At 33.9% G+C, this 14,683-nt stretch overlaps 1 protein-coding gene across 2 annotated transcripts in view; it reads right to left on the bottom strand.

Annotated features, from left to right (window-relative positions):
* Positions 1-14,683, bottom strand: part of SGCZ (sarcoglycan zeta) — a 216,193-nt gene that overhangs the window by 47,400 nt on the left and 154,110 nt on the right. The window contains exon 5 of one of the 2 annotated variants that reach the window (XM_009642435.2): positions 2,646-2,768. The exons of the other annotated variant lie outside the window; for it this stretch is intronic. Coding sequence (XP_009640730.1) covers positions 2,646-2,768 — 123 coding nt within the window. The remainder of the gene's footprint in view (positions 1-2,645; positions 2,769-14,683) is intronic. 2 annotated transcript variants of the gene reach the window in all.

The following is a 14,683-nucleotide window of genomic DNA, read 5'->3' as shown; positions in this document are numbered from 1 at the left end:
GAGATACAGAAATTGGGATATGAGGTTATTCTGTCTAAGCCTTTCAGAAATGCTCATTCATTTGGAAATCTAAATTCTGTGGGGTAATATTTTTGTTCTCTAACAAGATGACAGAAGGGTTAACTTAAAGTGGGCCCTTGGGATTTAAGGCATAAAATTTTGAAACTAGCCTTTTATAGCCTCGTTATACGATAGTTTACTAATGAATTCTCATTTCAAGAGACGATGACTATCCAGAGATTAGAAAGAATGATCCCAACTTCATTAAATTACTTTTGAATAAACACAAAAGACAATATTTTTCAAGTGATTTTAAAAAGTAAATTACTCTTTCAAATTACAATTACAAAACACCTTAACATGCTTTTCTAAAGAAACTGCCCAAAATGTTAGACATTAGGCTATTTAATGTAACATAATTTGCATTTTATTTCATGACCTAAATGACAACACTTGAAACCTGACAAATCCTTCAATGTGCATATTTTCTTTGTGATATTTAAATGCTGCCTTAATCATTTTTTGTGTGTGTACATACAAGTATTTAAAGTAAATGCTTTTTTATTGTTTTAAACTTAAAATAATTTTTCCAGTTCAATGAAAGAATTTATTTCAAAATTCAATCCTAAATTTTTCATTTTAGCCACAGAAGGAAAGCCAGTAACTTGTGCAAACTACTCTAGTAGTGAGATTCTCTGGTAGGACTCAACAGGTATGCAGTAATCCCTAGAATTCAGATGAATATGTCAAAGCAGCATTAACTTAAGTTTTCCTAGCCTCTACTTTTTTTTCTTTTTTTTTTCTTTTTTTTTTCTTTTTTTTTTTTTAATTTGGGTGGGGTATCTTAATATAAATACACCTACAGTCAGATGTATTTCTAGAATTAAGCAGACAATCCTGTTCTTTTCACAGGGAACAATCTTATATACCATGCTAAGCATCACTGAATAAATTTTCATTACTTCTACTGCCTTCTATAGCATGATGTCAACAGGAGCTACAGGAACTCAAGCTACTTTGAAGTTAAAGGCAGTTGAGCAGTGCTTTGCTTCTGGAGTCTGATAAAAAGAATTACCATGATGTCTTATGATTACATTTCTTAACGGCAGGAAATCTAATCTTAGTGCCATTTGTTAGATGGGGTTTTTTTATAAGTTATGATAGATGCTTTGAAATCTCCTGTATCTATTGTATTGTTAAGATTAACTTTCTCAGTATATAATATTCTGATGAAGTTTGAACCTTAGCAGGATTCAGTATGATTATCTTTTTTCTTCTCATGATATTTCAGTTATTGTCTTAAGCTTTACTATGGTAAAGGTCTTGTACAATTACTATCTATGAAGAATTGCTGCTCAACAAAAACACTGATGTCTCCCTCTTCTACCCCCAAATATGGTGAACTGATACAATTTCGTGTATTATATTGGATATTGCAATATCTCTAAACTGCCTGCTTGTAAAGCCCTTTTCTTTTGGTTTATCAGTATTAAAACAGATTGCTTGGCTAGAGACGATAGATACAGGTCAGATATGAATGAAAGAGGAAGAAAAGCTATCCCACATATACTGGCAAGCAATGATCTTGAGGCTTATGAAAAAAGTTCAGTCATAGCTCGACTCTGGAATTCCTAGATGTGTTTTAATACTATATCTTGTACATTAATACTATCTCTGGCATTACATGGAAGTAGAACTACCTTTTTTAAAAAAAATAAAATAAAGGTTTAAAGTTGCCGGGAATAAATTTCTTGGTTTTACAGACCAAAAAGGGATATATTATCATAATCATCATAAATGAGAAAACCATCTTATACTTTCTACACAATTGAAATTTCAAACTACTAGGCTGATTTCAAACTCTGTAAAGAAGGCATCCCCATTTATAGACTGACCTAAAGCTAAACATCCCTGACTGCAAGTTTTGCATCTTATTCTAGATTATGAGTGGATAGCTCAAGTCCAGCCTAAATTCAGGTAAGGTTTTATTAAGCAGTCAAAGTTAAAGCATTTACGTAAAGCACACTTGGGTAACCAATTTTTTTTTTTACAACCTAACACATTTCTAATATCAAATGAGTTACTGATATATATGTGTTCAACATTGATGGTAAAATACCAATAAGAATTATTTTTCTTATTTTATTGAACAAATGTTCAAGACAAGGTTTCCACTTACTACACTTCAGCTGAGCCTCCCAAAGTAAAGCAGAGTACATACCCCTAATTCACATGGAAGTTAGACTTGATACTTTGTATACAGAAAAAGCAAAGGCCATAGTATAGTCATAGTATATAACAATAGTTTTTATCATTGTGAAGGGGCATTTCCTAAACAGGTGTCATAGATACCACAAAACAATGTCTGATGATAATGTATAAAAGCCAAATCACTGTGGTAAGGGTGATTTGTACCATAGCTGATCTTGCAGAGTTTAAATTCAAATCTGCTTTTAGAGGAATTGATTTCTAAATTATGCAATATCTTTTGGTTGATGAAGCAGTCACTGATGATGAGAAGACTTTTGCCTCTCCAGTGGATGAAAACTTTGTAGAAGACTGGTAAATTAATTATTCTAATAGTAATTATTCAAATAGTATTTAAAAAAATAGTTTACAACCATTTAGAAATCTTATTCCCATACCTGTTACTTTCAGTCTATCTGCTCCAATGACAATCTCATCTTCATCTGCAGAAAACAACACTTTTCCACCTTCACTTGCTCTCACTTCAAATCTCTTGCACTGGGCCTCCACAGCATCAGCTCCTGAAATCAAGGCAGTGAATGTTTCATTTAAGATATTTTGTAAGAATAAAACTAATCATTACCATATATGGAATATCCAAAACAAATCGAATATATGAGGCTTTTATAAAAGACCTGGCTTTCTTTAAGCCTGGTAGGTAATTGGTATTATGAAATATTGTTAAATTCTTTCATTATTACATATCAGGACAGAATTTAAAGTAACTATGAAAAACATCTAATTCAGTGTTATGTGTGGAAGTCAACACAAGAATTTAGAATGTACTTAAACTCTGAGATCTTGAAATGCCAATTCAGACAGAGCTTTCTGAGGTTTGCTCAGTTTCTTGCCAATAGAAAAAAAGGTAAAATAGGAGCCTATTTCACAGAGATAAAAAAATCAACACAGCAGAAAAGGGTATTTTTCATTCAGTTCTACTGAAAACTTGAACAGTGGAATGACAAAACAACAACAACAACACAACAACAAAGCAAACAAAATGATGAACTGAGATATCGCAGTTTATTTCATATTCTGTGAAACAAAACTCCCAAATGTCTCATATCTCCAAAATCCTAAAATAATTCTGAGATCAAACAGACCCATGGAATTGCATCTAACAGTACAATTAAAAGTCTGCAGATACCAAAACTCTGTTAAATTTACTATGCTTTTCAATTTACAGGTCTTATACTTATTCCTCAGTGTTTTCTCTGCTATTTGTTTTTCATTTTATTTAACCAATAAGTGAAAGCAAAACTTTAGTTCTAAATATGGTGTTCAAAAGCAAAGAACTGCGCATAGCACAACCATCAGTAAGGGAAATGACAAGATTTCAGGAAATAATTATCTGATAATTTTCTTATTGTTCCCTACCCTGATTTCTAAAGTACACTTGGAATGCCCCATGAATCTACATGGGTAAAAATTATGGGGAAGGCATTATGGACAAAGAAATCCATGTATATAATTTCAGTTTATCAATCTGGTTTATCGGTTTAGAAAAAAAATACCTGCTTCCATAATGTGGAACTTTTCAGGTTAATATGCAAAATGTACGTTATCAAAATATATAATAAGAAATATAAAAGCTGTGATAACTAATTTTTGATGAGTAACTGCCATAGCAGACCTTACTTTGCAGAATCAGCTATAAAATTAAAACAACAATTCTTCTTACTTTCAGATGAACTTACATCTGTACTGTGAAAAATTTCTAGTTATTTTTAATTCATGAATGTAAAAAGAAAATGAAAAGGAATTACAAAAAATGTTGTGATGCCGCATTTTCTTGAAGTTAAACGTTTATTCTGTTGTAAAATTATAAAATGGTATTTTCTTCCACTCTCTGTACAAATAAACTTATTTTAAATGTGATAATCAGGTTGTTGGCTTTGCTTTGAAAAAATACTAAATTTTTGTAAAGACAGACAGGGACGGATTTCAGATAACCTAATGTTAGCCATGGGATAAATGCTACATCTCACAAATGATCCAGGATGCTCACTAATAAAAGGTATAACAAAGTCTAATTACAATATATATTCTCACATAGATGTCTTACTGCGTTCACCCATTACTCTTAAATACTCTCCCAAATGTCAGTCGTGGTGTCCCTGATAATGTTGCCCTCATGGACATCAGAACTATTTCTTTAAAATACTAGCATTTAGATAGCGATGCATGCTAGCAATACAGTTGGGAAGGATACTCCATTCTTTTGGCCAATCACAGGTAACAATATCTTTTTAAAAAGCTGTTAAATACATATTTATATTTATTTGTTATATGAATACTTATTTTATGAAACCTAGAGATCTAGGCATTACCAGGCCTCTGGTGAGTTCAACAGACTGTTGTGTATCTGTCCAGTGACAGAAACACAAGAGGAAATTAGAAGGTCAATTTATCAATTTTTTTTTCAATTTTACTTCTTAGTTTCAAGTATGTTAAGCTTATACGTTGTTTTGCAAAATGATTCCACTGCAAAATAAGGCATACTGTTGTTGAATATATCCAGTTTCTCTATGAGATTGGGATGACCACATAACTCAGATTACTGTAGGAACTGTAATAAAATAGATAATATTACTATTTAATTAATTTGTAAGAGGGAGAAAATATAAATTATAGACTAGTTTAAAATACTTGCAGAAATTATAGATGACCTTTTATAGATGACACTTGAAAATTATATGATCCACTGATAATTTACACACAGCCATTATTCAGTGCTCGAAATGATATATGGTAGTCATGAGCAAACACTATTCACAACAGAAAACCCAAGGTGTGATCCTCTTTAGATACCACTGCACAAAAATATTTATTCTAGAATGCTTCTCATGGTTCAGAATGGGAAGACCTTTAGAGGCTCAAAAGTTCAATGCTTTCTTGTTGAACATAGGTGCTTCCAAACCTTGTGGTTTGAAGGAAGATGTCTGAGATAACATCAAAGTCATTGCTAAAATTATTGATGACAAAATAAGTGGCAGCTTCATATTTGAAATAAGAATGTACGCTGCTATTTAGTCATTTCAATACAGTTGGAAAAACAATTGTGCACACTCTGTGTACCATTGATATTTTGCCACCATGTGCTGTAGAGGGGAATACAACAGGTCTGTTACTAAGTTGTTTAGTTTGTCATAGCAAAATTGTACACTGAAAGGTTCAAAAAACCAAATAACCTTAGTATGGTAAACAGAGAAACCATTTACATTTTACATAAGCCTTTTATAATGCCTAAGCTCTTATTCACTGGTACGTATTTTCTTCCTGCTTCTGTTGACATTTTTTTTCAGAATTGAAAAAAATTCCCATGCTATCAAAGCATTCCATTTTGATACACTTTTGGAATAGTGTTTAATTTTGGTTTGGAAATGTTTGTTCTCCATTTTGAAATATTTAAAAGGCATGCAATTAAAAGGTATTAATTTAGTACAAAAATTATGAAAGCCATATTCAAATTTACCTAAAATGTATTCCTTTGAGTAAAAATTCGAAGCAATCATTTTTCTTGTTTTAGTCACAAGTTTGATTTCAAAATCTCATAGCTCTTCTTGGAATTGTAAACTTATTTTTCTCCACAAGTCTAGTTTTCATTCATTTTAAAACAGTAAGGTCATGGTTTCAGGTTGCTTAACAACTTCTATCATGTTCTATGTGAAACTCTTGCATACTAAAACATATTATCAAATATAGCACTTGGTAGACTATCACAATAATCAAGAAGATTGCACACTTTAAACACCACTATACATGAGGCACAGTATTCTTATTTCCCTTTTGCAGAAGGAAAGGACGTTGCACAAGACATACAGGTGCCACCAGTCCGTAAAATGCAGACAGTTCCTACCAGTAAGTTCATTCATGGTCCTCAGTATCTGGTCCCCCTGCACGTGCTGGACTGGTGTGGCATCACCCGTACTGGTGTGCCTGCTGGGCACCCTGCCTGAGTGCTTGCATTTCCCTTGGAGGAAAACTGCAGCACGGAGGAGGAGGAAGAGCTCTTGAATCTCACTTCAATAGGCAGAGACCATACTTCAGTCAAGTTTTGGGGAAATAATCTGAGGACAAAAAGCTGAAAATCCCTCCTACATCATCTAGATAAAGGTCAGTCAGGATATTTGTCCTATAACAGGTAATAAACCCAGTAGACCGAGCACATTCTGCTTTATGTGAAGCATTGCCTTGAGAGCTGTTTGTAAAAATACTGTGCTCATTTATGGGGAGAGGTAATGAGAGCATAACAAAGAGGTAATGAGAGCATAACAAAGAGGACATACATTTTAGTAGGGCCTGTTGCAATAGGATAGGGGTAATGGTTTTAATCTAAAAGAAGGTAGATTTAGACTAGATATAAGGGAAGAATTCTTTACAATAATGGTGGTGAAACACTAGAACAGGTTGTCCAGTGACATGGTAGATGCCCCATCCCTGGAAACATTCAAGGTCAGATTGGATGGGGCTCAGAGCAACCTGATCTAATTGAGGATGTCCCTGCTCATTGCCCCTGCAACCCCCCCTGAGTTGGACTAGATGACATTTAAAGGTCCCTTCCAACAGAAACTAATCTATGATTCTATGAAAAACAAAACACTCCATCCAGCTGATTGTAAAAAAAAAAAATAATACAATACAGCCAGTGCTTATTGTCATGGCCCAGGAGACTTGCTTTTTAACAGTGATGGGTTGCAGAGCAAGGAGTCCATCACAGTGTGCTGCCTGCGTGACAAAAGCAGCAGCATCCTGCAGAGACAGGAAGGTAAAGCTGAAAAAGGATGGAAGGTTGGACCTGTCCTTGTCCTGCAACCATAGTTATGGGTCAGAAAACCAAACGATAATCACAAATAACTTCATATGAGCTAGTTTCATCTTTATTTGAGTGCTGATGATTGCTTAGCTTCCTAAAAGTAAGTGGCATTGTAACTACTGTGATGCTGTTAATCTGCACACGTGAAAGTCGTTAGCTCTGTAAAGAAAAGGGCTTAACAGAAAACGTGAGAGAAATCAAAGAGAAAAAAGACCTGCCACATTCTTACTATATATATCATTGCAAGTGACAGCCCATGTTTCAATAACAGCCTTTTAAAACTTGCGTTGTATTTAGGATAATATAGCTTTTCATGAAGAATGACTTACAGAAAAATGATCTGGAGCTTCTACAAAGAAATGTATATATTTTAGATTCTCAGCATTTCTGTCTCTTCAACATCACATTGTCTACAAGTACACCTAGAATTCAGCTAGTCCAAAATATCATTACAGGATATAACTCTACTTTTTTAGTATAAAAGAAATGGGCTTTTACTTTATGTTGCAGTCAGGACTTAACAGTGCATCACCTAGTATTGCTCACTTATTGCTGAAATGGTGGTTAGTGCATTCAAACCACCTGAGAGTTACTAATAGAACATAATACGTTACATTTGCCTCTGACGTAGAACGGTGAATGCTATGAAAACACCTTTCAAAAGTTAAACTGTCTCCAGAGTAATCAATGCTATCAAAATGGAATTCCGTTTCACTACATTTTCATTTCCCAGTTGAAATAAGAGTAAGCAGTTGCACGTGCAATGTATTAGTGTGCTATCTTCTTAGCTGCAATGCAAATTGCTGCATTCCAAAAACACTACAAACATGCACATCTGATAAAATGTCTGAAACTTCAATAGAACTACTAAAAAAAGTCATGAGAATCACCGCTTAGAACATCATGCATGAACAAAACAAATCTTTTGAAATTTTTAGCTCAAACTAGAGCAATCACAGTACCCACTATGATTATTTTCAGCAGATCATATCTGCTCGAACAACGCAAACTTCAGTCCAGAGAAACATGCAGGAAGGTCTATCTTGGAAATTCTGTTTGGAAAGGTAATTTCCACCAAACACATGGCTATCTGAAAAGTTTTCTAGCTGTGCTGCCTTATACTACACTACTAAACTACTTCATACTAGAGAGGCAGTCAGCTTCTTAATAGCTTTAACCAGAACCAAAGGTTGTCCATAGCAAACTCCCTTGTCATCTTGTGTCCAGGAAAACTATTTACTTGTGAATTCAGTTGTACAATAATGAATTAAATTATTAAGTTTCTGTGAAATTCCATTCATTTAAAGTATAGTAAGTAAAGTATATTGATGAAAAATATACATTTCATATTCACCCACAAGTCATATATAATGATGGTTTCTAACACATGCTTGTTGTACAGCAGCTGAATAATCAAAACTACCATTAAACCAGCTATATTAAAAATGGTACACAACATAAAATTATTCATTTTAGCTATAGTGAAAATGTGTTAAATGAAAATGTTGGGCAGTACATACAGTATGGATACAGAAAACTGTAGTATTGTAACCTAGATAAACACTAATAGAGGTTAAATTTCAAGCAAGAACTGTGTCTACTTTGAGTTTTTATAGTGTCTAGCTTGACTTACTTATTAAGTAATAGCATAACCACCATGAAGAATGCAAGCTTTTAACATTTTGCTTTTTAAAGTCAATGATGCCTTCCACTGTTTTTTTATTGTTCAGGAAAACAATTTATAACCACTACACGGAATTATAATAAATACTACCAAGAACTCATCAGTCTTTCAAGGTTCATATATGATTATAAGGATACAGTTTTAAAGATGGAAGGGTAAACAGTTCATTTACCAAATAAAATTTAATGCTGATCAGTTAAAAATCTTGATTTGTATAATACCATAATCACATAATGGAAGCGTAAATTGGTGGTGGTGGTGGTTGTTATTAAGAGATGAGATCAAATTTTCTTTATGTGATAACTGTGCATAGGTAGTCTGGATGGGGGGGGGGTGTTGGCATTACTACAAAGTTTATTACTGTGGAAATTGCTGCTCATCCTGGGTAGCACATAGTGGATTTTTTTCACTTTCTGCAGAGCACGTACAGTCGTTACAGCTTGCTGGCCACTTTGGATTTCCCATACTAGCAGATTGAACATCTTCTCAACTAATTCCGTGGTTATGCATATTTTGCTTTATAATGCACTGTATCATGTTTTTTGCTGTGGGAAAAGATATTCAGGTTTGAAGTGCTTTTTTTTTCCCCCTCAGTATTTTCCACAAAGTTCATCTCCCTTCCAATTTTACATAAAATTATATAATAGAGGTAATAATGCTTGTATGATATTTGTGAACATACGTAGTGATGTAGAAAGTAATTACTGTGGAGGCAAGATAGAGAAACTAAAAGTCATAATTTCCCTAATTGCAACAGTTTCCATCCAAACATTACTTTAGACTTAGCTTTTAGACTTTTAAGAATATCTAATACTGCTCAGTACTCATTTAGCAGACAAAATATCTTTGGGGCTTTAACCCTCTATATGAAGATCATCATATGTTCTTTCTTTCTTGGCAGTAAAGCCCTCCACTCCCACTCCTATTAACAACAATGAAAGTAACGCAAACATTAAAAACAGGGTGAAAGTAACATTTGCTTTGCTTTGTCTTCTGGTCTGTTTCCAGCCACCTACAACACATTTCCATTCGTTCTCAACTTACTAAAATGTAAGTTGAAAATGAGATTCATGAGGAACAGTAACTATCAACAATACTAAATACACAAGAATTTTTTTTTTCTTTTCTGTTGATAAATACATTTTGTTTGCTTATATCAGATCTAGATGAACACTACCAGATGTGTCTGGTTTCTAAATCACCTTATACGTCCACCTGGCAGACAGAAAATTCATACATAGAAATAGATAAGAAATCAACCACTTTAATTTAAATATATGGCCTAGAATTCAAAGGGAATTACCATGAACTTATGGTCTTTGAAAATGCAAAACATAATCAAATTCAATGTAATGTCTTCCGATTCTTCAATGAAAAATGGGTTATTTAAACATTTATTAAATGCAGGGTATTTTTGGATGACAAAGAAAGTTACTTTTATAAGAATGTGTTGATGCTTCTGAGATTGGAAATAAAAAGAGATAAAACATTTTTAATAAAGATTCAAGTCCCTGCCAGGTCTAAAAATCAATATTTGTGAAATATACTCCTAGATAAAATTTCGTTAATATTCATAGAAATGTTAGGTATTATATTATTTTGGCCACCAGACATCTCAGAAATTTTTCAGTGAATGCAAATGCAATAATGAAAATGAAGGACTCATACCAGCTTGCATAGAAGCACTGAGAAATTTGAATGAAGAGAGCATTCATCTGAGCGCAAGACATGTACACAAGAAAACATCCATGGCAATCAGAACATATTCTGTGTTCTGTTTGCTGAGGAAGGGAAAGGACCATCTTCACTATACCAAAAAAGAGTGAAAGTAGCAGTTAAAAAAATCCCTAGCTGGGTCCATCAATGGTTGATGGTCATGCTACGGAGATGTCAGAAAACTACTACTTTTAGAAGAGGGTGACCCTCGCGGTTTCCTGGTCTGGATGATTAGCTACTCAGACAAGGGAATCTGGAGCAATTTCTAGGCCAGAAGCAGCAGTGCACATATTTGTTAACTTTTTTAGCATCAGACTACAGTGAAGAATACCAGCTGTCAATACAGATTATTAGCATAGAGATAAGCCACGCATTTATATAAGATAAATATATATGAACAAAGAAAATGAAGTAGAATCATCTGAATCAGACAATAGGTATGGCGGTAGCATGGCTCTTCCTTCTTCATGATCTACAGACCCACTAGTATCCATAAAAGTGGTATTACGGGTTTAGGACTTGGTCAAATGCAAGTTCACAGGAAAATTCTACCCTCCTGGGCAGATTTTATTTTTAGAACTTGATGAAAAGACACACCTAAAATATTGCCCATTGCCTTTGCAACACATCTTTCCCTCACAGTCTGCCTTCCTGGTGCATCTTGATCGTGGAACCCAGGTATGAAAATATATAAGTTGTATAAAAGTTGCAGCAGACCGCGCTCTCCATATTACTGCTATACAAGGCCACAACTGCACAAGAGCAAACCTGTGCTTTTCCTCTTGCTATCGCTATCACATGGTATTTTCTACTGGAGTCTTTGAGAAATTACATGGGTAAACAGACCTTTGGTCTTATCTGATACAGCTGTCCATAGGTTTCATCAGCTATGAGCAATATACATGGATGGATGAAAGTAAAATGTGCTTCCTGAAGGTTGCTTGAGCTTGAAGTTAACACATTTATTTTGCTCCTAAAACCATGTGCATTGTCAGCTCCTGTGGCTCAGCTGACAGGTTGTAACTTTAGGTATAGTGTCTTAATCACTTATATGGGTCCTAAGATAAGAAAGCTAAGCAAGCCATAGGAATATATGACAGGCACCCAAATGTGTGTGTAAGACTTCAGACTATGTTTTGTTCTATTTATAATCTCATTAAGGTTAGTTTATGCCAAACATGAGCTAGATTGTAGAGTTGAGGCTTGCGGCAAGTATAATGAGTTTCTTAACAGATTGATTTTTCTCATAATATTTTAATTATATTAAAAACATATATAAATAATATATAATATAAATGTATTTTAAATAAATAATATAAAGTAAATAATAAAGAGATTAAATTATAATTAGATATTAATTTTTTTACAGCCTTATTGCATTATATATCCTATGAATGTTTTCCTTTATTGTCCAGTAATCTTTTTTTGTGACATCAGTAAATAGCCACACCAAGTTAAATTCTTCTTATAGCTGCCTTTATCAACTTAGCTTTCACTGACAAGCTCAAATGTCCAGCTCATGCAAATGAATTAATTATAAATCTAATGTATTTTGTAGTACTCCAAAGTGAGAATGAGAATAGAAAGTTTACCAATATTTCTTCCTCGTGGTGAATGCAACCAAATAGTGCTAAATCCTAAGAGAATTTTCCAGCTTTTCAGCATTATTCTCAAGCTTGGAATTTTTAGTTTTCTGTGATGTGATTAGTTTTTACAACTGAAATCATTCATAAAGCTGATCATACACCTTTTGGAAGCTAAGGCTCACTGAAGCAGTCTGTGCATTTCATTTCCATACAAAATCAGTGGGGAAGTTTCCATTGTCTTGGTTAGCTGAGTTAAGCTATAAGGTTACCGTCACGTTGTTTGGCCACTATGTGTTTTATGAAAATCCAAAGTGGCCTACTAAGTAACAGAAGTATATTACTTGCAGCATATTCTACTGAAAAGAAATGAGAGTTTAAAAACAGACAGAACAATACTACATGCTGTGCTTAATGAACAGCACATTAAAATCAAACAGCAAGAACATACAAAGGACAGTAAGGTGAGTAAGAAATTTCTTCATTACATAGATGAAACTCAAAGATAGAAGAGGAATGTTGCATTTCTCCTTGGGAAATTTATCATCTTGCAGATCATAAGGTCATTAATTCCTCTCTAAAACTATTTCTATTTATCATTATAAATTTCCTTTTTGTCAGACCTTTAGTCTGACTTTTCTATTGAACGTTCTAAAAATTTCCCAGAAATTCTGCTGAAAATTACTTACTTGTAAATCTCTACAACCTTGCTTTTTTCTCTTCTTAAAAACAGATCTGATGTTTGACCTGCTTATCTCTCATCCACATACTCTCTAAAATAACTGCTAGTCGTGCATGTACCTTTCTGCTGCCTGCTTTATCATTCTGAGGTGAACTGAACTGGCACTGCAACTGAATAAAATGAAAGCATCCATGTCAGTTAATGGCTCCTTACCTTTTCTCTTCCTGATTTTACCCTATGACCTTTTTTACTAACCGTTATGTATCTTGTTTTGTGAAGATTTAAAAAGAAAAGCGTTTCAGTTTTGTCTTTCTTACCGGTAATATTCTCTGTAGACATTAGACACAGTCATTCTGAAATTTGTTTCTACTCTGTAGGTATTTTGAACATTTTTGGTGGTTTATTAATATAAATTAAAAGCTAACTTGAATATTTTTACTTATATTCTCTCTATATATTTATTATTCAGAAGTTAGTTTTCAAGTTTCCTTTTTTTTCCTCCTCCCCTCCCCCCCAACTTTATAAGAAAGGTACAAGTTGTTTTTCCAGATGCTTTTAGCAGTTTTCTATGGACTTCAAATATAACGTGTTGTGACTAGAAAATATTATATAATATTATTCACAGTGTACTGAATTAGACTGTTAAAAGGTTTCTGAATGCAAATTAAACTTTTTGAGATAAATAATTGAATTCATCACAATTTGAGAGATGACTGAAATAAATGATACGAGCAACCAGAGTACTTAGAAACTTTCTTGGAAAAGGAATGTTAAAAAAAAAGTTTTACATATTTATAAAACTAATTCAACACTGATTGGGAGTGAATTCAACACTATAACATAGGGAGGACTAAAAGAAAAATATCTATTTTTACCAAAGTGACTGTTTCTCATATTATCTGCTTCAGCTAGAGAGTACAAATATGCTGAAGTTATCTTTGCAAAAAGTATCAGCTTTTCATATAATCATGCTTTATCTGAGAAAGATTTAATGAAAGAATGTACAAAATTTTAAAAACCACACAGGATTCATCTACAAAACAGCTACTACTGGTTACTACTGGGTAGAAAAACAAGAGTAAAATATTATAGCCTGATGACCAGAAAATTATAATTTTGAACCCTGCTACTACTTGGTAGATCAGTGAACTACATTTGCAGATTTCTGAACAACAAGCATCCACTGTGATGATAGCACAGGATGATGGCTTACCCCAGCTCTCAGGATTTTTGTGTTATCCATTTAGGAAATTGCTTGTCTCCTTGCCCTTGACAGTGGGACAAGGGGCAGGAAAGCTGCAGAAGCAGGATAAAAACAGATTTGGGCTCTCAGCTTCTGGAAATGTCTCTTCTGATTAAGGTTCTCAGTGGAGTTCATTGTTGACTGGTAACACAGAAGATACGATTCAATTCACAGATGAAGACATTTACCTCAGATTCCTACCCTGCTGACGCTTAAATTCTGCGTCTTTAGCTGCGATTTGAATCTCTCTCAGACTGTCTACCTTCCAAATATACCACTTAGAAAAGCTATAGTGATACCCTTGGGAGTAGGATCTTATGGTAACGGAACAAGTTTAGTATCATGGAGAAATCTGAAGAAATGTACGAGTTTTATCTGGAAAGGAATCTAACCTAGATGCAGATGGATGTATAAATTCAGAAGCAAGACCTGCAGCATAGGTGGAACTTTTGTCTGGACTTGCTGAAAGCTTTTGCTTTAGCAATATAGCAAGCCAACTAGTATCACTCCACCACAGAGAAAAATAGATGTGGCAAATTAGCATCTGGCTTCGTATATAAGTTCCACAGAGAAAAGAAGTTAAAACCAAACCAAACCAAAACCAAACCAACCAACCAAAAAAAACCGAAACCAAAACCACCCCACAGTGCACAAAACAAGCAAATGAAGACCCAGAAAAGACCAAACTAGAGACAAAGATTAGGAAATTTCT

The sequence above is a fragment of the Egretta garzetta genome, unplaced genomic scaffold (genome assembly GCF_000687185.1).
Source record: "Egretta garzetta isolate BGI_Z169 unplaced genomic scaffold, ASM68718v1 scaffold46, whole genome shotgun sequence".
NCBI lineage: Eukaryota > Metazoa > Chordata > Aves > Pelecaniformes > Ardeidae > Egretta > Egretta garzetta.
The sequence above is the reverse complement of the archived record's forward strand: the minus strand, read 5'-3'. Positions and strand labels throughout refer to the sequence as shown.